Genomic DNA, 21,296 nt, shown 5'->3' with positions numbered 1-21,296 from the left:
AACCAAGGGTGCACTGTTGTGCTTCAACTGAACAGAAAACAAGCTCCAATGTAGTAATTATTATTGTCTGTGCAGGTCGACCAGCAAATACTACAATTCCAATGTGACACTTCACATTCAAATAGCTTGGGAATGCAGAAGCTCACAACATGCACAACAAAAATCTGCTCAGGTTTGAGGTTGTGCGGTCAAAATTCAGTTGGGCACTTAAACCTGTGTTTTCTTCAAAAGATACACTTGAAGTTAAAATCGCAACAGAAACTGATTGCCAGTCTTTATTTTTAGCACACTCCTTATAAAGAAATATAGAAGCCAGATATCACAGTAAGCTCAGAACAAAGTTTTCTTGACAGCCATTAGCTTCGCCTCAGTAAAAAATCCACAGGCACTGTACACAAAAATATTTTTGCCTGATAATTCTAGCTCTAAAATACAGTAGAATTACTTAAGGGGAAAAAAAAAAAAAAAAAAAAAAAGGAGCTAAAACACACTTTTGCTCTTTTCATGTGAAGCAATGCAAAATATTTACTTAGAAGAAAATACTTTTAAAAGGTTGGCATTGAAATCCATGTACACATCCTGCACACATTTAAAAGCTGTTCTTTAACAAACTTCATACCATTTCCAGCTAGAATGCAAAACAACACTATCAAGATTTGTTGTGACTTGCTTTTGTACAATTTCTGTTTTAAAGAGAGATTTTTATGTTTGTTTAATTACTACCACGCTGCAAAACAGGACACAAGAATCTTAACCAAGTGTCTCACATGTAATGGAAGTTTAAACAAACACTTAGATAGCTCACTGGTACTAAGTTGATCATAGCTAATCCTCAACTTCACACATTATTCAGGGGTAAAAATTTCTGGTATAAAGACAATTACCAAAGCAAATCTGAACTCCTCACTTACCAGACAAGTTTTAGTTTTCATAGCAGTGTGAAAAACGAAACATATCTTTCTTGATTGTAGTAAACACACAGTCATTTTGAACATATTTTTAACAAATAAACAAAAAAAAACCCCACAACCCATAGCCATAGACTCAGGCAGGAGATAACTGGTTTTAAATTGCAAAAACTTTGACCAGCTAATACAAACAGATGCTGCTTTAGTGTAATTTTGTCCAACACCCATTTTCTGACAGCATGCCTGCTTACAGTGCAACATACAGGACAAGGAGACAGAACATCAGCAAAGAAGCGAGTGCAAGCCCGAACAGCTAAAATACAAAGGCGGATGCAGCAGCAAAAAGCAGAAACAGCAATCTGATACAGCAACTTACACCAAAGAGACATGCAAAAGGCAGTCAGAGGAGAAAAATACCTTTTCTAAAGCAGCAAAACTCTGGTGATGGTGCTTATATATTCTGTGCATATTGTGTTTGGGCTGGGCTGACAGCAGTGAAGCCCTGAGCCTATGCTTTCTAAAATTAAACACACAGTCATATGCATACATTGTGGACATAAAATTATCTTACTGGTATGTGTGATTTTATAATGTGAATATCTGCACTCAGATATACTCTTTAGCATGTTTTTCTAAAGTGCAGAGGAAATAAACAGCACACAAATAAACAGCTGCACACTCAATGTAATCACATTCATCTCTTGAGTATCCACTTACAAATATAAATCTAGAAACTACATGTTCTACTAAGGCACTAGTCTCCAAGAAGAATATAAAATAAAAATTCCTATCTAACACTGATATTTATTCCACATAGACACTCATTTCTGATGGAGAGGGATCACAAGTGCACAATACAAGTTATTTGTTGACTACTATCACAAAATGCTACGATATAAAGGTTGGAAGGATTAACACAAAAGGTCCCACTCCAAGACAAATGTCTCCTTCATAGTTCAGTTCACAGCCATCATGACTGCTCAGTCAGGCCTATGATTCTGAAATGCTGGGTATATACCTGCTAACTAAACACCCAAAGACTTTGAAAATCTCTTGTTGATACTGGCATATTTTTAGAGGAGATTTTAATTACCACCGTGCCGAAAGAGACTTTTTAAACACAGGAAGATCACCAAATAGTTTCTGCTTCAAATCTCAGAGCCATCTGAACAAACTTCTGCAGAGGAATCATAAATTTGCCAGGCTGGCAGGGTTTACACTCAACTCCTTCCCTTCTCCCCCTTCAGTCTCTCGCATTTCCCAAGTAAACAAAAAAAAGCAAGACATGCAACAAACCCCCCTATTTTAAGTATTTCATATTTGAAAAACCTTACACAGTTTAGTTGCATATTTATATAGAGGGCACTTTTTAAAATAAATAAGAGAAATTAATTCATTAATATACACTAAAACATGTTGAGCTTTGTGTAACAATAAAAATACATGGTGATTTTTCAAACCAGCCATGAATACTATGGGAATCGTGTTTCTAAATATATATTTGGATTTAAATACCCTTATCTAATAATTATGCTGTTTCACACATTTTTACATTTCAGAAACTATCTAGGCTGTATTTATCTTATCCCAATTCCATTTTCTCAAGATACTGAACCTTTTACCTTCAGTAACAGTCTTACAGTATGAAATACTGTGATTTCTAAAGACGACAGGACTGAACAGGGTATTTCATCCTTTCTAGGACGGTAATTTTTCTACTCCCTCTACTGGCATACTTTAAAAGCAAGGAAAGAAACACCTGAAGGGCATTCCAGCTTGGAAAGCATAATGAGAAAATATTTTTTGTAACCTCAAAATAATTATTCACTACTTGGCAAAACATTAGTCTCAAATTCTGGGGATTTTTAAGCCATCAGAAATTTTTTGGCAGATTTGTAAACTGTAAAAATTAACTACGCAACCCAAAATAAACATCTCAGATCACTTTGTGTTAAAATGCTATCAAGCAGCCCCATCATCTGCCACTGCTCAGATCAAAACAGATCACTCCCCAAACCATGGCTAGCAAAAGGTCCTAAGAGTGAGTGATCTATGGAATATAGCTGTACACAATTACCCCAGGTCTACTGAAATGAGCAAAAACATCCAGAGCTTAACGAGTTGCTGCTTAAATGTTGGACAGTGCTCTGTGAACCATTTTATATTAAAATTGGATAGTTCTAAACATCACACATACAAGAAGTATTGTTTGACATAGTGCCATTTTGATGATAAATTGCAATCTACAGCTCAAATAATTCTACCCAGGGATTAACATTTCAGAGGCTGAGCCAGAGATTATGTGTGTGGATCTTGAATTTCATCATCTCCCTTCGGCACAATAGCTTATTCTTCCTTTTTTCATCTATTCTCTCATGAAGGGTCAGGAAAGCTTAGCCTTGCTGTTTCATTCATTTCATCTCTACATTAACCAGATACCTTGCAGTCTTTAGTTCTTACGTGTTATTCCATTACAAATACTACAGCTACGCTGTGCTATGCTATGGCTAATGAGGTATGTACCAAATCAAAGGGTGCCATCAAGTGGTTGTAGCACACTAACAGCATTATGCAAAGTTAAGTGTTCTGCAAGGGGGTTCACCAGGACACACTACGAAGGGTGGATTAAATTCTGCCATCATTTAAAGCTTTTTTAAAAAAAGTTTAGATGCTGAGAGACAGTGGTCGCAGAGAATTTCATTTCCTTCCTTTTAAATTTTAAGGCTGCACCACCAGCCAGGAGACATCCCCATCTCTCACCGTATGGGTCAGGAGGCTCCAGGGCTTGTTTCAGCCATTCTCTGCTCAGCTACTCATCACTGTGAAGCGGAGGACAAGCTAAGAACAGCCTAAATAAGCACTGCAAAAGCCTCCCAGCTAGCACTGGGACAAGAAGGGTGCTGGAGGGTGAGGGTTTCACAAAAGCTGGGAAAAATAAATACAATGACTTGTGCTACCACATCCAGTTTCAAATCAGTGTTACAGACTGCTTGCTAAGCCATACTCATACTGAGTTGGAAGATGATGGGAGACCTCCGCTCCTGTGACGACACTGATGAGTATCTTCAGCATTACTCAAAAACTTGAAATAAAGATGACTTGATAGACTGTGTTGACCTTAGCAGCTGACCTTTCCAGTTTAAATACTCCATAGCCTCTTTCTGTTAATGCAGAAAGAGGTTAGCCATTAAATTTGCTCATGCTCTCCCCCTCACAACTGAGTTCATGCTGCCCACATTCCCCTCAGTAGGTGAGCCAAATTCCCAGTTCTGTAATACAAACCTCCACAGGAAACCTGAACACAAGCTTCCAAAGACTGACCTAGAGGTAGGAATTATCAGGAACCAACTGAAAAGATGCTAAGCCACTTCCTGAAGTATTACGCAGTTACAGAAATAAATTTTTTTTTTTTTTAAATGGAGAAAAAAAAAAAAGAAGGACAAAAAAATTGTTTCCATGAAGCAGCAGAGGGCTGCTTCATCTGAAGGGGAGACTACAGAGAAGGGATGGAGAAGCAGTGATGATGGAGTAGCCTGCATTAAAACCAGACCTATCTTACCAAGCCCAGGTGAAACCCTAGATCTTAAATATCCTTTGAGGTAATACCCTTACTCAACAGTATCCACATTAGTTATCTATTCAGTCTATTTCATACCCCAAATACTTACTAATAAATGAGTTTCTTTAGTTATAATATATAATTAAAGTTATATAATATGAATTAGGACTAATTATGGGGAAGAGTTATTCAGATGATTCATGGAACAACAATCACATAAACTTTATACTAATTCTTTGCTGACAGATTTTGGGGTTATTTTCCAGATACTCAATTTTTGTCCTTTCGTTGACAAATATATAGACAAAATCCACCCCCACACCCCCCAACTCACCACACTCCTTGTGGCTGCTTTTGGAAGCACCCACCTGATACCTCTGTCATTCAGGGGTTTGGCACTTACTGGACTTATTTCTACAAAAGCATTTTCTTCACTCTTACTCCACTTTGGCCCAGTTACAGCTCAGTCTCTCTGCTCCTGTTTTCCCTGCTGCCCATGTCACCCATCCATACAGCCTCCCTCCATCTCCATACAGCCTTTCTGTTGCAGACAACAGCTCCTTATGTAGCAATATCTGCTATTTCTTGGGTCTTGCACTTCTGTTTTCAAGGGAAGATACATTAAAGGACAGAGAATCCCAGAACAGTAAGGTTGGAAAAGAAACCTGAAACAACAACCCAGGGCTGGGGAAAAGAGGTGAAAAGATTTTGCCAGAGGCAGATTTTGATGGCACCTGGTTTCTTTGTTTTTCTTAAGTTATTAAGCCCTTAAGTGTGGAAAGCACTAAAAAAATATCTCATTCCAAGTAACTTCTCACTCTTAATGAGAAAAGATGCAAATAGAATAATTTTCATTTCAGGGATCTATTTTACAGACAAAATAAAGAGAGAGAATTGTTAATGTAATTTTCAACATTACTTCTGATTTGCTAAATATTGTATGTGTTCTTCAATCTTTGTGCTGTACCTTCTGGAAACTGGTGACTGTTTTGTAATGGGTATTTACTTTAAGGAGTAAAGTTTTAAAGAGTTTCCCACATCTCATCCCTTGCTGAGCAAAAAGCTCAGAGCAAAGAGTAAAAATCACTAAAATTATGTGCAAAAACTGAGAGACTTTTAAAAAAATCTCTGAGAACTAGTGAGTTTGTTTCTTTATAGCAGGCAAAGTCCTAAAAACCAGACCTGGAAGTTTCTTATTTCAGACAGTGGACCTCAGGGCATTAAAATAAACTCATATAGCCCGATGTCCATCATGCTCAGCCTGCCATTCTGCCAACCTGCTACACTCCCAGTAAGGACAGTTCAGTTATTTCTCAGCTCTGGTTTACAGAAAACATAACAGAAGCAGAAGTATTACTGTTTACCAGCACAGCATAACACAAAACTGTATCATCTTCAGGCTCTAAATTAATCATGTTTGGTTTATTATTAGATCTTCTTTTTCAAGCCACTACAAAATAAGAAATATTGCTTAAGTATAGACTAGTGTGGTTGCAATAGCAATCTTAGAAAGCTTTGTGAGTCACAGATTTTGTAGAAATTCAGCTTGTTCTTATATTTGTGGTATGCATTTACATGGAACCACAGAAAATATTAAACAGGCACAAGATGTAATTCTATGTCACTTCATTAACACAATCTTTCCAGCCTAGTCTCAGGTTAACACCACACTTAAGCTAAACCAGAAAAAGTTCATTTATGCTGCCTGTCAAAATTCAAGAAGCGATCTGGCCCAGGTATAGATAATGCAGAACAACGAGAAAGGAGAAAAACTTCATGTGAGAAAAGCAGCATGATGGTGCAGTATCAACTCAGAATGAAGAACATGCTAGGAGGGAAAAAATCCTGAATGAAATGGCATCAATTATGTTATAGAGGTCAATTAATTTCCATTATATTAAACTCTATTAAGACAGCTAACAACCATAGATAAGAAGCTGAAGGCAATAACACTCAATGCTATTACACTGCCAGATGGTTTTCCTAATAACAAAGGTTTTCAGGAAGCCAGAACTCTCTATTTTTCTGTCAGCTGGCTACTGTTCTGTTGGTGGCCACTATTGTTAAATAACATGCTCTGACTTAAATTATGACTGCTTGCATGTACAATCCTATCCAGTTACTTAATGCAGAGCTACATTTTACACAGTAATGGATATTTTAATTCTTTTTTTGACACGTATTTCTGTACCCTGAGCACATGCAAGTGCAAGGTATTATCTCAAATCAACCAACATTCAATTGGACTCCCGATTATCTGTCTTTGAAGGTGACTTCTGTCAAAAATATTTTTCATTCAATGCACTGCCATTTTTTCCATTTTCCACTCTGAATATTTTGTACTACATGGCTGCAACATATGCTGTTTGAACACCATACGGCTACCAGGTCAAAAATGAGATTTATCCATCATAATGTTGCCCCAGACAGTGGCATTTTACATAATGATATTCCAAACTGCATCAAGAGCAAACACATATCCGTGACTGTATGCAAATGTAAAAAACACACTCAGACACAAAAAAACAGAAAAAAAGTGGCAAGCTGAACAAGCTTAAAAGCAAATACTTTTCTATTAAAAAGCAAGTTGTTCAGCTCAGCTTATGCCTAGAGTATGATTAGAACCCCACTGTAAAACAATTACCAAGACACTCTTCTGTATTTGATGTCTGAAAGAGAAACGACCTCATGCAGACTCTGTCTCTTGTGTGCACGGGCAAGTGTATTTTACTGCTGATTTTCTATGAATAAACATATGCTATGAGTAGCTGAAACACACTGCTGGTTTTAAACATGTTTAATGTAGTATTAGGTTTGTTTCCAAAGCTATCTGCCTTGTTTATCAGCTTCCTCCCTCCAGCTGGCAAAGAATACCACTGCTAGCAACTCTGATCAGCTGTCTTGCACAGGACATTCATCTGTAGGAGACACGTTCTTCTAGTAGGAAATAACCCTCCCCAAAACCTGAACAAAATGTTTCTGGCAATTTAGAAAACAGTTGTATTTTACTACTGTGCATCAATAATAACCATTTCAACTCTGGTAATTCTGTGAAATCATATGCCATCAAACTAGTTCTTCTGTAAATGTTACAGTATACGGCACTTTGTGAGATTAAAAAGATGGAGCCAAATACCCAGGATGTTCTGCCCAATGCCCAGCAGTCTGCTGTCTCCATGTTCCCTTTGCGAGATCTTTTTGTGTAATCGTAGCATAAATATCAGGAAATAAGATGTTTCATGTTATAGAAAATTTTAAATGTAAATGGTGTAATAAAACTGCTGTATCACTTGCTAAATTATGTTTGATGTAGATCCACTTAGTGCAGTTATTAATACAGCATCAGACACAGCACTATTTAAAGGATAGTCTAGACACTGCATTTTATTTGAGAAATAAAGATCAAATACTAACAAAAATTTTCATAACTATTTCTAAAAAAATCATAGCAGAGAAGAGTTGGATGGGATTGCATTTCATCCTCGTATTACTTCGTATTTTAATGATTCAAGATAAAGTATTAGAAGTGTAAAAACTTAACTAGATATTAAAAGTTTTTTCAACATTTCATCAAAAATTCCCATTCAGATAAGATTTTTGCCATCTCACAGCTCTGATTGAATAGATTATTACATAATATTGATAAAAAGGATTAGTGGTGGCCCTTATTTCAGGTGATCTGGGCACAGACTTCTTTTGGTCAGAAGGAAAATGTCCATTGTAGACTACACAGCAGTACTGCATGAAAAAAACCCCATCTGAAGCAAGCAGGAGGTTTTAGTTGGGAATACAGGGGGTGGGGTGAAGGTAGGGGTGTGGTGTTGTACAGATGAGAATATAAATGAATTGACAGAGCTGTCAAAAAAAGTTTACACAACACTTATACCCTCATGATGCCTACCTCAAACCAGGACTGCTGGTACCTCCTCTCTCAGTGTGTTGTGACATACAGAGGGGGAAATACCCACGCCTCCCAAGTGGTCTTTTCACACCTTGCTCAGGTAACACTTGAAATTACATATGCACGGAATAGAGGTGGTACCTTGCCCATCCCTACAGCAGTTGGTGTAACATTTCTCCAGCAGAACTCAAGTATGCTATCTGCTTCCATTATCTTTTTTCATTTAGGTTAGACAGTAGGAAAAAACTCTTCCCTGTGAGGGTGGTGGGACACTGGAACAGGTTGCCTAAGGAAGTTGTGGCTGCCTCCTCTCTGGAAGTGTTCAAGGCCAGGTTGGATGGGGCCTTGAGCCTGGTCAAGTGGAAGGTGTCCCTGCCCACTCAAGGGGGTTGGAACTGGATGATCTTTAAGGTCCCTTCCAACCCAAACCATGATGAGATTTCAGAGAAGGTGCTTAATCTAAGGGGGTTGTTTAAGCAAGTGACCCCCACAGGGTGCGTGCAGACAGATGAGACTCACCCACTCCCACACACAGGCCTCACCCCCTCTCCTTACCAGAGCTGACACCCTGCCTCTGATCACATCTACTTTTAGTTAAAATTGCAAAGAAATGCCATCGTGATACACAAAGGAAAACATGATGTGTTACTGAAAAAACCCCAAGAACACAGGATCAGGCCTCCTAGAAAGATTTCTTACCCTGTCTCCTTCAGAGCCAGAGCAGCCAAACAAGACAGCGATTTCCACAAGTTTTGCTCCAAAAACCTAATCTCGGTGATTTCTCAACTAGAACAAAGTGCTAAATATTTAATGTAAGCAAAAACTAAAAGTAAAACAAGTTTTCTGATTCTCTATTACATTTAAAGCAGAGCAAGAGTGAGATGGCTGACAAAGCAGCATTTAATTCCTAGCTGTATCTATACCAGAATACCCAGCCTAATTTACACAGACAGACAGTCACAGTTCACATAATCACATACAGCAGAATATGACAGGGGAATTAAAGGACCAGGAAAGCATGTCTGAACTATGAGCTTCCTATTCTAAATGTATTAAATGCAGACATTTAATTCAGAAAAAGGCTAACCTGGTCGGTTCTTATTTTTAAGCCAAAAATTTATTTCAAGCAGAAAATACAAAACGAATGATAGAGCTTTTTTGATTACTTTTTCTTAAATAAAGCAAATAGCCAATTTAGACTTAAGCTCCCACATGCTACCAAGATGCACTAGAAGAGATAGCAAGATTTTGTAATAAATTCTGGTATAGCAACCGATCAGCAAATAAAGAATGATCTTATTCTGTATTCCAGTCTTTTTCCCCAGGTTCTTTCTGCTAACAATGTTGATTTCAGTTCACTGTGCTATGCTGGCATTTGCCTCCTAACACTGATGTCCAGAAACAGGTGAGAAGATCTGACATCAAGACTTAAGCTTTTACTCCGTGGCAAAGTAAAACTTGTTCCTGTGGAGTTCAGTGTCACAGCACTGCCATAATAGAAGGGAATTAAAAACATCCAGCATTAAAGTCTGACTTTACCAAAATTATGGGCTAATTACTGTTCAAATTCAAACGAGCTGCTATTTCTTGAAAAGCCTTGGTTGGAAAATGGCTTTTCCGGAGCTGTTATCTAATAAAAACTTGACTTCTTGCTAATACCTCATTTTATTGTATCACGTTTAAAAACTGTCACCATTAAGACTAAAACCAAACTCATTTCTACATCCCATCCACCTATCTTCTTTTCCCACTTCTCACTGTTTATCACTTTTAGTTGAGTTGTCATGCTATGGGCATGAGGAGAGGCATGAGGAAAGAGAAACAATCTCTCTATCTCTCTAAACATGTGAATGATGTAACATGATTTAGGCCATGACATCACAGGTTTTTTTACTTTTTTTTTTTTTTTTTTTTAAGAGACAGGGTTGTAACAAAACAAAAAAACTACTGCTGCAGTTGTAACAATAAAATTGACCTAGATTTTGTAAAATGCTCTGTAATTTTCTTTCTAATGTTTTTTTCCTTATGAGAGTTACCCCCATTTGAGCAGAGGCCACTTCAGAACTCTTTCTGAGTTAGCTGCAGCAACACAAGAGCAATAGAGAGAAGGAGAACACAAGCCTCATTTTTCAGCCTAAACTTATATTCTACAAGTGTGTCTGTAGGCTAGCATGGACAGAAAACAGTGAACTCAGTATTTTGCTCAGCTCAGCAGCTTCACTGGACATATATTACTACAGATGCCACTTAGAATATTCTTACTGGTTAAGGTATTTTCTAAAAAAACACTGGAAGCATGGCTGCTTCTCACAGAAGGATGTAAAACACTGTCCAAGTTCAAAGGTTGGCATGGTGTTCTTCATCATCACTCATTACCTTAATATTTTTAAAAGGGCACAATTAGAAACAGTGGTCTAAAATGGGACATCAAAACATTTTGGAAGTATGTCTGAAAAGGACAGATGGAGAACTGAATTCAGTTTTCAAGATCTCAACATAAGAACAGCCTGGAAATTCAGAGCACTGCTTCACCTGGGCAGGTGATGGTGTGCAGGCAGAGCTGGGCACTAGCAACCCCAGAGAGCTATGGCCAGCATTAGCAGGGTAGGACTCTCACTCACTCAAAAAAGTCCTTAGAAAGAGAATGCTAATGATCTGCAAATGCAATCAAGGGAAACAAAATCCTGTGTAACCACTATCAAATAACTGTGGTTGATTAGTCAGAGGTGAGAAGAAAGGAGGGAGCCTCCAGCCACACAGAAAGCAGAATCTGTTCTCCATAGCTGTAACTGGTAAGACAAGAAATTAATTTTTCAATTTCATTTAGGAATGTAGGAGGAATCTGTCAACAAAGCTGTGACCAAAGGGGCAAATAGGATGGTCTGTTATCAGTGGATGTTCTCATATGCTTTTCCATGCTTTAAGTATGCTAGGAAATAAAATTAATTTTTCCCATCACTTCAGCTAACCTTTATTTCAGTCAAAATTCTTGTACATAAAGCTAGCGAAAGCTTCAACATATTTGGACCAACTGCAAGCCTGCACTCTTCCCTCTTGTTCCTTTCTTCTTCCATTAGCTTGATAGTCTGCAGAGATCAAGAAACATATCCCAAACTTGAGGTCAGATGAATTCAGTTCTTGGAGATGCACTCATTTCATGTGTACTAAAACTCAGCAGCTGCCCTCCTCCTGGCACTTCTGAAGGGATGCTTCAATGGTTGTCCCAGAACAAGCCACTTCAGTTGAAAACTGCTTTACTGCTAAAAGACAGTATGAGGGGATGAGGTTCAACAAGGCCAAGTGCCAGGTCCTGCACTTTGGCCACAACCCCATGGGGAGCTCCAGGTTGGGCACAGAGTGGCTGAGAGCAGCCAGGCAGAAAGGGAACTGGGAGTCCGGATTGACAGGAAGCTGAACATGAGCCAGCAGTGTGCCCAGGTAGCCAAGAAAGCCAATGGCATCCTGTCCTGTATCAGGAACAGCGTGGCCAGCAGGTCCAGGGAAGGGATTCTGCCCCTGTACTCAGCACTGGTGAGGCCACACCTTGAGTCCTGTGTCCAGTTCTGGGCCCCTCAGTTCAGGAAGGAGATTGAGGTCCTGGAGCAGGTCCAAAGGAGGGCAACCAGGCTGGTGAAGGGACTCGAGCACAGATCCTATGAGGAGAGGCTGAGGGAGCTGGGGCTGTTCAGGCTGGAGAAGAGGAGGCTCAGAGGAGACCTCATCACTCTCTACAACTCCCTGAAAGGAGGGTGTAGCCAGGGGGGGGTTGGTCTCTTTTCCCAGGCAACCCTCAGCAAGACAAGAGGGCACGGTCTCAAGTTGTGCCGGGGGAGGTTTAGGTTGGACATTAGAAAGAATTTCTTTACTGAGAGGGTGATCAAGCATTGGAATGGGCTGCCCCGGGAAGTGGTGGATTCTCCGTCCCTGGAGATATTTAAAAAGAGCCTGGATGTGGCACTCAGTGCCATGGTCTGGTAACTGCAGCGGTAGTGGATCAAGGGTTGGACTTGATGATCTCTGAGGTCCCTTCCAACCCAGCCAATTCTATGATTCTATGATTCTGTGACTTTTAGAAACACTGACTGTTCTTTGACTTAAAGCAGAGAGCATGGAAACCTCACAGGAAGTTTGATGGAGGCATTAATGCAGTTTGTGAGTTTTCCCGGGTACCTATAGAGCCACTTGCCACGAAGAAGCTCTTCGTTGAGCACTGGTACATCAGAAACCCCAAGAATGCAATTCAGAATATAAATCAAAAGTTACTCCTGAAAAAATTAATGATGAAAGTTGGAGCTGAGTGAATGGAAGCAACTGTAGAAACAGTACACAGTCAAATTACTGTGTAGGAACAATGAGAGATAAAAATCACTAGAGGAAGTGGCTTATATTTTTTAATGGAATACAACTGTCCTTGTTCTCTAAACTGAATAGATAAAATAATGGCAATCTGTAAGATTTTGAAATCCTATTACCTCTGCACTGATGGGTAAGTCTTATTCTTAGCTATGAATTTCTTGCTCTCCAACTTGCAACAGCCAATCTGAACATCTGATATTACTCAGAAGAGTACAAAGCTCAAGACAACTCCAAGGAAGCAAAAAACAGATAATCAAACACAAGAGTATGGTAAGATGAAATCTTACAAAAACCACAGCTGTGGAGAAAGAGGCTGATGGAAAATTAATAACAACATTTAAATATTAAGAAACTGCACTATGCTAGCATTATTTCTGGATTAGACATATAGTAGATGACAAATGTTTACTTCTTAGAATAAAAAAACAGAGTGAAAGACTCTAAAAATACAGTTATACGAAAATAATCCTACAATAACCACAGTGAGGGATCACTAAATATACGTACTTAAAATATTAAAAAACAAAACAACACAACAAAAAATGCCCAATCTCCCTCTCCAAAAAAAACCCCCAACCAAACAAAAAAACTAGCTTTGTTTTCATGTGCACCATGGGTTTTTTCTTGTGCAAATCATATCACTGCTACTTAAATATTCCCCTGAAATCCAGAATAAGCTTGTTTTGAATTCGGTAGTATCTGCCAAAAAAATTATTTTGGAGATTGAATTTTAATAACAATTTTTAAAAAGCCAGAATAAGTGTTTTTAGCAGCATTCAGATTATTTCATAACGAAAAAATGTCCACAAACTTTTCAGGCTTCAGTATTTTGAGTTCTGAGTGATGCTAACCAAAGAGGAGTGTAAACCCTGCAGCCTTTGACAGCAGAGAACAAACATACTTGGGACAAAAAGGAACAAGTTCCAGAGGACTGAAACTGTCCCCACACTTCTCAAAGGTTATCTATTCTTCTCAGGTTTCATGATACATTTTTTTAAAACCAGGAAAACCATATATTAAGCCTGAAAGTGGTAAATGTTGACAATTTAGGGAAGGAAGAAATCAACCTCATGTCTCTTTGGCTCCCAGATTTTTAACAAGCAGGTGTTTTGTGCTCTGAAATGTCACCCAGCCACTGGATCATTTATTTGCTCGAGCAGATGAACATATTTTCATCCACCACTAAGTGGAGCTGTTACCCTTGGAAAAGAGTTGCTCCGAATGTTCAAGTATGTTTGCAAACCCCCTTTTTTGGGCATCATCTACAGTGTTTTGTCTTCGGGGGACAAAAAAAACCCCAACAAAAAAAAAAAAAACGCGATTGAAACCATCCATTTTTATAATTGTTTCAGTCTCAGTTTTTGCAGTCGAACTATTTATTAAATTTAATGTTCTGAGGATAATATTTATATATCCCTTAATCCAAGTTGGCAGGTCTTATGGGATAAACTAATGGCATAACTAGGGTTGTAAAAAATAAGAAAGATGAAACTTGCACATAACAAAAGATTACTCCATCTCTAATACATACTGTAACCATCTCCATCTGTTTCAGCAGAGGCCATGCTTTGAGGAAAACAGCAACCAAAGCAGCCTCCCACTCTGCAAACCTTACTGCAGCAGAGAAGTTTTGAGGCAGAGAGCAAGAACCGCATGCAGCAGACATAACTGCTGCCACCTTTCATATCATATGATGACATGAAAAAAAAGCAATGTGTTATAAAAGCAGGACATCAAGTCTACCCACTATAAAGTTCTGAAAAAAAAAAAAAAATCTGCTGCAACGTCACAGGAAATCCAACTATACCCAGAGGGGTTGGCTGAGAACTACACTTTGTTTTATCCATTACTTGTACAGTGACAGTCAGTGATGGAGACTTCCCTGATTAAAATAAACTGAGAAGGAAAAGGAAACTCCAGGAAACAGTAACTGTGTTTTGTGCTTATAAGTCTCATAAATGAAAATAGAAACTTGACATTTAGAAATGAAAGTATAAATTAAGCTGTTTGTTTTTATCCCATTTAAATATTTATGTCACTGGCAATCAGGATAAACCTTGGCTTTGGACATTCAAATCACTCCTGATATTGACCAGAAACAAAAAGCAGCATTTTAAGGCAAAAAAGATAATGTGCAAATTCCATTGCTTCCTCATACTTAAGTGCTGTGTAGTACTATAAGAGCAGTATTTTTCTGTTTAAAAACCAACACAAATAAAAATTAGACCATGCTACAGAAAAAACAGTCCACAATTAAAATATTTTTATGAGAAATAAATACACTTCCTTGATACAACAGCTCTTTTAAATATATTTCAAAAAGAAGTTTCCTCTGGAAGGAAACTCCAGGTAAAGCAGCCTCCATTTTTAAAACCTCCATTTTTAAAGCAGCCCCAGAACGGAAGCTGCAGCCAAATGCAGAGAAGGGAAAGGAAAAAACTACTTCATGAAGCACTTACTCTATACAATGCTAAGCCCTGCTATTTGGCAAAGAGTGCTATTAGTGCAGCCTGCAGGAGCTCAGCTCTCGGGGAAGTTTTGGGAGCTCCTGACTCAAAGGAGTCAGAACTGCACAGGAGCCACCACTGGAAGTTTTCACTGTGCACAAGACAGCTCCTCCCCTCTTCACAGACAGACTGTGATCTGGGGGAGCAGAGGGCACATCAAGACTCTTGCTCTTCCCTTAGGTGACCATGACTGGCCCCACCTCTCCATCCTGCCTTGACTTCCTCACCAAAAAACCCACAGGTGATGAAATGTGCTCTTCACTAAAGAGCAGCATTCCAAGCCAGGAAGGGTGCACTGCCACTGAGGATGTGCAGATGTCATAACCCAGCTCTGACTTGTTCACTCCTCTGCTCATAGAAAAATAATGTCACAACCCATGAAACAGTGAGTCATAACTCGGCTCTGACTTGTTTTTACTGTGTTGCTCAGAGCAAAATAATGTAAGGAGGACTGCTTACAGGGAAGGAATTTAAGCAGTGCAGGTTTAGGCTACATGTTAGGAGTATTTTTTCACTGAGAGGATTGTCAGGCATTGGAATGTCCTGCCCAGGACAGTGGTGGAGTCACCATCCTTGGGGGTATTTAAAAGGCAGTGGGACCTGGTCCTTAGGGACATGGTTTAGCAGTTAGCTTATGGTGTTGGTCAAAGGTTGGACTGCATGACCTTGGAGGTCACTTCCAACCTAAAACATTGTGTTATTCTGTATAGTACTACCCTCTCTTGTATTTAACTGTAACATTAGTAGGTATTTTAACAAACTTTTACTACTACAGAGCAAGGCTTTATGGAGGTTCAGCAGCTCAAATTTCACTCAAGCCTGTTTCAGTATCTGGACACCTCTTAATCCTTTAGATTATTACATCCTACACATATATAGAAAAAATATAACAATATTCCAACTTACATTCTCTATGACAAACGTCCATTCTTTGTCTTCAAACTCTTCAGCGTGGGGATCCTAGAAAAACAAACCAGATAACTTCAGTCTAAAAATAATCCAGAGTGCAAGAAATTGCAACTCAGCCAAAATTTTCATACAGTCACAAATACTTCTATCCAATGGAGATAACAGAGGGCAATATTTTAGCTAGGATGTAGGCTTCAGTGGATGCCAATAAGATGATAAACATGTTGGGGTAAAACTGTCACTGAAGATGTAATGGATTCCTACAGCAGAAACACGAGGTTGATTCTGATAAAGGCCTGTAATTCTACTTCCTTTCATCCAGGGGAATAAAAATTAAAAGAAATTAAAGTGTCTTTAATTCTTAAGTTCTACCTCCTAAATAAACACAACAAATCTATACATTGCAGAGAACAGAGGAGGAAGCCACTGCTCTCAGCTGGCATGAGAAGGATTACACCAAAAGCATCACCCCGCTCTCCTCGTGCCCAGACTCTGTGATCCAAAGTATCAGCTTCAGCACAGTACCTCACTTCACTGCAAATTTCTTAAATATCTATCCTTACTTCACAGCATTTCTATTGCATCACATGTGAGGATCAGAAAACATCTGCACCAACAGGAAGGCAAATAACAATGAGTTCTGTATCTTTAGCATTTTTTTCCAATTTAATGAGTTTACAATCTGGTGGTGTGGTCTGTATTATTGTTGTCTGAAATTAAGGTAACTGTGGATACATTAAGTAATCCCCTTCATGCCTCTACCAAGGATCCTACTTTTTAAAAAATTTCTTTTTCAAAAGAATATATCCTTAATTAATCATCCAATCCTAGTTCTGAACAACTGCAAAATAACTTGTACTCCTCTTGCAAAACATCTTCTCACACTCGGAGAATGTGGCTTTAGGCTTTCTTTGGATACGAAGCCTAATTTTGCTATACTGTAATTTCATCCTACTATTTCTAGTTATAGGAAACCACTTAATTGCTGCTTTGCCTCTGATGTTTGCATGCTATAGATGCAAGTAGATAAATGTCACTTCCGCACAATCATCATTTGCCATCATCAAATATGAGACTCCTGAGCACCTGCAGAGTTTTTCTTAATTGGAGCATGCTCGTGATACTACACCAAGCACTGCATGAGCCCCATCTTGCTTCTGTAAATTGACAAAATTCATCAAGATATTTTACTTCTACTTTATCTCTATTATTACCATCCTTCCTTTCTTTGTAGAATGCTATAAGCCTCGCATTCAGTCTTTTCAACTCTCCTTATCTTAGTCTTTGCTTTAACCATCCTTGTTACCCTTAGCTTTGCCCTCAAGTCAGACACACAGTGAGGAGAGGTACTGTACTGCAGTACTGCAAGTGATTCTTTTAACTAGTTCTCATCAAATACACTAAAGATTCTGTAAGTGGCAAGCTTACAGTGTAAACAGACAGCAAAAGCAATTATTTATTTCTTCTCCAGCACACAAAGAACTTGGAAACCTCCTCTTGGAATTAACTACAGTAACATTTCCTGTTACTGTAAAGGAACTCATGATATCCATGAAGGATATCAGCCTATCTCCTCCAGTGCAGTCCTTCCTACAAAATCCAGCAAGGTGGGTTCACTGCTCTGCAGCCCCCCCATAGAACACTGGTCCTCCTTGCTGGGCACTGACATGATTACAGAGGAAGTTCAACTACACATCATACTCCTAGCACCATCATTAGCTGTATTTATCACACAACCACAGATGTCATATGCCAAATGCATTTTAAAATACATTAGTCCACAATGTAATGTATATTCAGTGAAAAAAATACAAAATGTTACTAGAAACATATATTAAAACTGATTTTTTATCTTGAAATACTAATAAATTCATTTTAGAATCTTTTTAAAAATCAGAATAATTTAAATACTACAAATGAGTGTAAAACCATAAAGCACCATTATCCATAAAGACAGAATAGCAAGTAGATATATACATAATAATACTGAGGTATCTCTATGTTCCAATTACTGAGGTATCAGTATTACAATACTGAGGTATCTCTATGTTCCAATTAATGTACTTGTAAAAACCAGATTATTTAATTATATATCAAATCACAGTAATCAGGTTTGTGGAATTCTGCATCATGTAAATAAAGTGCATCATAACTGTTGGTTTGAGGCATCCTATATCAATTCTAAAGATATTGTTTTCTCTAGCACAGCTATTCAATACTTGGAATTTTCAAGAGTTAACCTGAGGCAATTACCTTTATGTTTAATTGCTTCCTTTGATACAGCATAAAATGACATAATGAGATTTAATGGGATCATTAATCACTTTATGTTTTAATAAGCTGCTACTCAATAAGTGACTAAACTCTTAAATATTTCATCCTGCTCCATATTTTTTGTACCTCTCACAAAAGGTATTAATGCAAGCTTGAAGGTTTACCTAAAATGGCCTGAGAAGTCAGGGCCCAGTATTTTATCCCATGTAACAAACAAAATAATTGTCATTTACTTCATGAAAGGCAATAATCTATACAGAAAAACAAAGCTCTTCAACAATGGCAATGGAGCTGATTCACACCTCCGAAGGCTACAGCATCAGGTGCTCTGTTGAGTATTTCTGATAATCTGACAGAGTCAAGTAATACTGTTTAATGAAAAGACTTTTTAACACTCAACATTTTAGCACGCACTGGGAGGCAAGTTGTGAACACTTTCGAAAATAAAAACAAAGGTGAGTGTATTACCCCCAAATGCATTACTACTAACTACCCAGAATCAGATTTTTAAAAATTAATTAAAAGCGTCAAGGACTTGTCTGTTGAGCAGCCTGATCAATAGTTTGAAGAGTATTAAATATAATAAAATACGGACACGTTGCATACGTATAAAATATTCCAGGTTAGAAGACGAATCCAGATTTTAAATTTAAAAAACAAAGCCAATACACAGTTCTTGCCAGACTGAAAATGTCTTTAGAAACAGAAAGCCCTGAATAAGCTCACGCACATAAGCCACAGCACTTCTTTGCAACATTCAGGTAAGTGGCTTCACTCTTCTCACTAAAATGCTTTCATGAGAAGCCCAGGCAGAAGCATGCACAGTCTAGAAGCATACTAGGTAATTTACAACTTTATTATGTGTCAGCATTAACAGACACTTTTATGATTACAGCTACAAAACAGTTTCTATTGGAACCACCATTACACCCTTTGGGCTAATGTTTTGACATGTGGTCTCTATGAAAAATGCCTTTTCTACAAATCTGGCTAATCTTATATATTACTTTAGATTTGAAGATATTTTTTTTTAACCATTGAAGATGGTAAAAAAAATGCTGTAACACAAACTTCCCTCACATGGCTAACCCATATTCTCCGTTCATTTCTCACATAAAACTCAAGCGATGAATTTAACAAACTGAGGACTTTACAAAGTTGACCATTTTGCATGAAAGCCCACCCTGATGACACAGCACACAAACCCTCACCTCATCTGCAAGCAGATAAAAGTAATCACTTGAAGATGGACAGCTGTAAATACCTAGAGACAAGAGTTAGACCTCATACCCATCCTCCTTCCTGAAAACAAATAATGAAAGTTACCTAAAATGCTCAAGAAACAAACTGTCTGCAGTATTTTTCTCAGCCTGAAATGACCTCATACCTTGCTGTAAAACAAAGAGAGTTGGCAAAAGCCATTTTTCTGATAATGCTCATTTTCTTGACCAACATACCACAGATGCAGAACTACACTCTATCCAACACATTCATTATGGTTTTACCTTGAACTGATAACTGCATTTGGACAAATGGAGTGAATAACTTGTTGTTCATCCTCATTTTCATAGAATCATAGAATGGGTAGGATTGGAAAGGGCCCTTAAGATCATCTAGCTTCACCCCTTCTGCATGGGCAGGGACACCTTCCACCAGACCAGGTTGCTCAAGGCCCCATCCAACCTGACCTTGAACACTTCCAGGGAGGGGGCAGCCACAGCTTCCTTGCCAACTTATTCCAGTGTCTCACCAGCCTTACAGAAAAGATATTTTCCTAATGTCTAACCTAAATTTTTCCTCTTCAAGTTTTAAACCATTTCCCCTTCTCCTTTTGCTATATACCTGTGTAAAATGCCCTACCCCAGCTTTATTGCATAAAAGCAAATCATCATTCTTCCTATCAAGAGATGTACCCCATTTCCTGTTTCTCTTTCCGTATGCATTCACCTCTCGATATAACACTCTTTGTTCAGTCTCTTCAACTAATTTTAGAGCCTTCCTTTTTTTCCCCTACCCCTTTTGTTGTTGTTTCTTCCACTAAGATTACTTTAGTGTTTAAAAAAAAAATTAATGCTCAAGTGAGAAGCCAATGGTAGGGAAGCAAGCAAAGGACAGGACATCATCTTATGGTTCTCCCACAGTGAGACCCTTGGAGTTTCTTCAACTCTCCTCTCAAGGTCAGTAGAGCACTCCCATTCATCAGCAAAAATCTAGCCCACCTTCCATTTTCCCAGTAACCCTGTCAACTACATCCCCAGATACATGTTGGCTCTCAACAAGCTAAGCCCTACAAACTTCTCTCTCCAATTCCACCCACCAGATTCTGTGACCCCATTTTGTCCACCCAAGCACCAACTACCCCAAATCAGAAAACTCTCTGGGTTTGGGCAAGGAAAGAACCACAAGAAATGTGCCTGTCACGTTTTTCTGTTCTCTCATGATCAGTTCATCAGAAGCCCATCCAGCAAGGAGCTTTGTCCAGGACTAGATCCTTTCTACAGTGTATAAGGTGGTCTCAGAAGACTGAAGAAAAGTAACCCTTCTTCAATAAGGTGAATTATCTTCAGAGTTACTTCAATATCTCATCTAATAGCAGTGAAAGAAAGATGTCAGCAAATAAGGGACTGCTCCTTCTCTTCATCAGCAGCCAGTGCATAGGGGAGATCTTCAGACTGTTAGTTTCTTCCTCCCTTCTTTCCCCATGCCTCCTCCCTAAGCTTTCCTGGCTTTTGAAGCCTGCCTTTCAATTAGATCACTTCATACCAGCCTTAATCTTCAGCCTTTCTTCTTGGGGAATAACTACTTAAGAACTGTCATATTGAATCAGATCAAATGATGAGAGGGTTTGTGATCTTCCTCTGCCAATGACCTAGAGCAGATGC

The 21,296-nt window shown here is 38.5% G+C and overlaps 1 protein-coding gene across 14 annotated transcripts in view; it reads right to left on the bottom strand.

The window, feature by feature from the left end:
- The window catches only part of EHBP1 (EH domain binding protein 1), a 224,372-nt gene that overhangs the window by 153,654 nt on the left and 49,422 nt on the right, over window positions 1–21,296 (bottom strand). For all 14 annotated transcript variants that reach the window (XM_071740117.1, XM_071740116.1, XM_071740118.1 and 11 more), the window contains one exon: window positions 16,138–16,191. In XM_071740117.1, coding sequence (XP_071596218.1) covers window positions 16,138–16,191 — 54 coding nt within the window. The remainder of the gene's footprint in view (window positions 1–16,137; window positions 16,192–21,296) is intronic.

Source organism: Heliangelus exortis, chromosome 3, assembly GCF_036169615.1.
Source record: "Heliangelus exortis chromosome 3, bHelExo1.hap1, whole genome shotgun sequence".
NCBI classification, from domain to species: domain Eukaryota; kingdom Metazoa; phylum Chordata; class Aves; order Apodiformes; family Trochilidae; genus Heliangelus; species Heliangelus exortis.
The sequence above is the reverse complement of the archived record's forward strand: the minus strand, read 5'-3'. Positions and strand labels throughout refer to the sequence as shown.